Source organism: Empidonax traillii, unplaced genomic scaffold (assembly GCF_003031625.1).
Source record: "Empidonax traillii isolate 1590-97213 ecotype Southwest subspecies unplaced genomic scaffold, ASM303162v1 scaffold6565:size5921, whole genome shotgun sequence".
Classification (NCBI taxonomy): domain Eukaryota; kingdom Metazoa; phylum Chordata; class Aves; order Passeriformes; family Tyrannidae; genus Empidonax; species Empidonax traillii.
Window position 1 is genome coordinate 4,187 of NW_020961758.1, and position 1,735 is coordinate 5,921.

General features: G+C 69.5%; 1 protein-coding gene across 1 annotated transcript in view; it reads left to right on the forward strand.

Annotated features, from left to right (window-relative positions):
• LOC114073474 (phosphatidylinositol 5-phosphate 4-kinase type-2 gamma-like) overlaps window positions 1-1,731 on the forward strand; it is a gene marked incomplete at its 3' end in the record, with an annotated part of 5,240 nt that extends 3,509 nt beyond the window's left edge. Inside the window, exons 4-6 of the mRNA XM_027911218.1 lie at window positions 189-304; window positions 972-1,212; window positions 1,636-1,731. Of these exons, the coding sequence (XP_027767019.1) occupies window positions 189-304; window positions 972-1,212; window positions 1,636-1,731 (453 nt within the window). The remainder of the gene's footprint in view (window positions 1-188; window positions 305-971; window positions 1,213-1,635) is intronic.
• Window positions 1,732-1,735: the final 4 nt, after the last annotated feature.

Genomic DNA, 1,735 nt, shown 5'->3' on the forward strand with positions numbered 1-1,735 from the left:
CCCCCCCCCCCCCCCCCCCCCCCCCCCCCCCCCCCCCCCCCCCCCCCCCCCCCCCCCCCCCCCCCCCCCCCCCCCCCCCCCCCCCTCCCAGCCCCTCTTTGGGGTGTCCCCCACCCCAGATGGGGTGTCCCCCACCCCAGGGGCTCTCCCCCAGCCCGGGGGGGCTCCGTGCCCCCCCTGTGCCCCCCAGGGGAAGGAGCTGCCCACGCTGAAGGACGTGGATTTCCTCAACAACAACGAGAAGGTGTTTGTGGGGCAGGAGCAGCAGCGACACTTCATGGACAAGCTGCGCAGGGACGTGGAGGTGGGAACGGGGGGGGCTGAAACCCCTGGGGGAAAATGGGGGGGCTGAACCCACGGTGGGGGACAGGAGGGGGTCACCCCCCTCCCAAATGACCCCCTGGTTGGCTCCCAGTGCTCGGGGTTTGAGAGGTTTGGGAGGGCCATGTCCAGTGTCTGGAGGATTAGGGGTGCAGGCCCTGAGGGGTTTGGGGTGTCGTGTCCAGGCTCTGAGGGTTTTGGGGGTCCCTGCCCATGGCCTGGGGGTGTTTTGGGGCCCTGCCCGTGCCCTGAGGGTCTGGGGGGCCCTGCCCATGCCCTGGGGGTCTGGGGGGCCCTGTCCACACTGGGGGGTTGTTTTGGGGCCATACCCATGCTCTGGGGGCAGTTTTGGGTCCCTGCCCACGCCCACGGAGTGCTTTGGGGGTCTGCCCGTGCCCAGGGGGTATTTTGGGGCCCTGCCCATGCCCTGGGGGTCTGGGGGTCCCTGCCCGTGCCCTGGGGGGTTGTTTTGGGGCCATAGCCATGCCCTGGGGGTCTGGGGGTCCCTGGCCACACCGGGGGGGGTGTTTTGGGGCTGTACCCATTCCCTGGGGGTGTTTTGGGGCTGTACCCACCCCTGGGGGTGTTTTGGGGCCCTGGCCACACCCTGGGGGTGTTTTGGGGTGCCCCTAACGCGGCGGTGGCCGCAGTTCCTGGTGCAGCAGAAGCTGATGGGGTACAGCCTCCTGCTGGGCATCCACGACCTGGAGCGGGGCGAGCAGGACGAGGAGGAGGAGCCGGAGGAGGAGGAGCCCCCCGGGGACGAGGGGGGGTGGGGGCCCTACGGCACCTCCCCCGAGGGGCTGGGGGGGCTCCTCAACTCCTACAGACCCCCCGGGCCAGGGGACTTCGACCCCACCGTGGACGTGTATGGGGTCAGGGGGGCTGAGGGTGAGTGGGGCTGGGGGGGGGCACAGATGGGGCTGGGGGGGGGTCCCACTGTTCCTATAGGGCTACAGCTGGTACCTGCAGGGGCACACCTGGCACTTATGGGGTCACAGCTGGCACCTGTGGGGTCACACCCCTGTCCCCTAATGGGGTCACACCCCTGTCCCCTTATGGGGTCACACATGCAGGGCTGGGGGGGCCACAACCATCCCCAGGGTGAAGTCCCCAGGGTGACTTCACCTGTCACCCTGTAGGGTCACACACCTGTCCCTGTGCCCTGTAGGGTCGCACACCCTATAGGGTCACACCTCTGTCAGGTCCCACTCCTGTCCCCAGGGTTGGGGTGTGGGGGGTGCTGAGGGGTTGGTTGGGGTGCAGGGGAGGTGTTTGGGGTGTTTGGGGTCTGAGGGGTCCCTGCCCCCCCAGGAGCCCCCCGCAGGGAGCTGTACTTCATGGGGCTGGTGGACGTGCTCACTCAGTACGACGCGCGCAGGAAGGCGGCGCACGCGGCCAAGACCGTCAAACA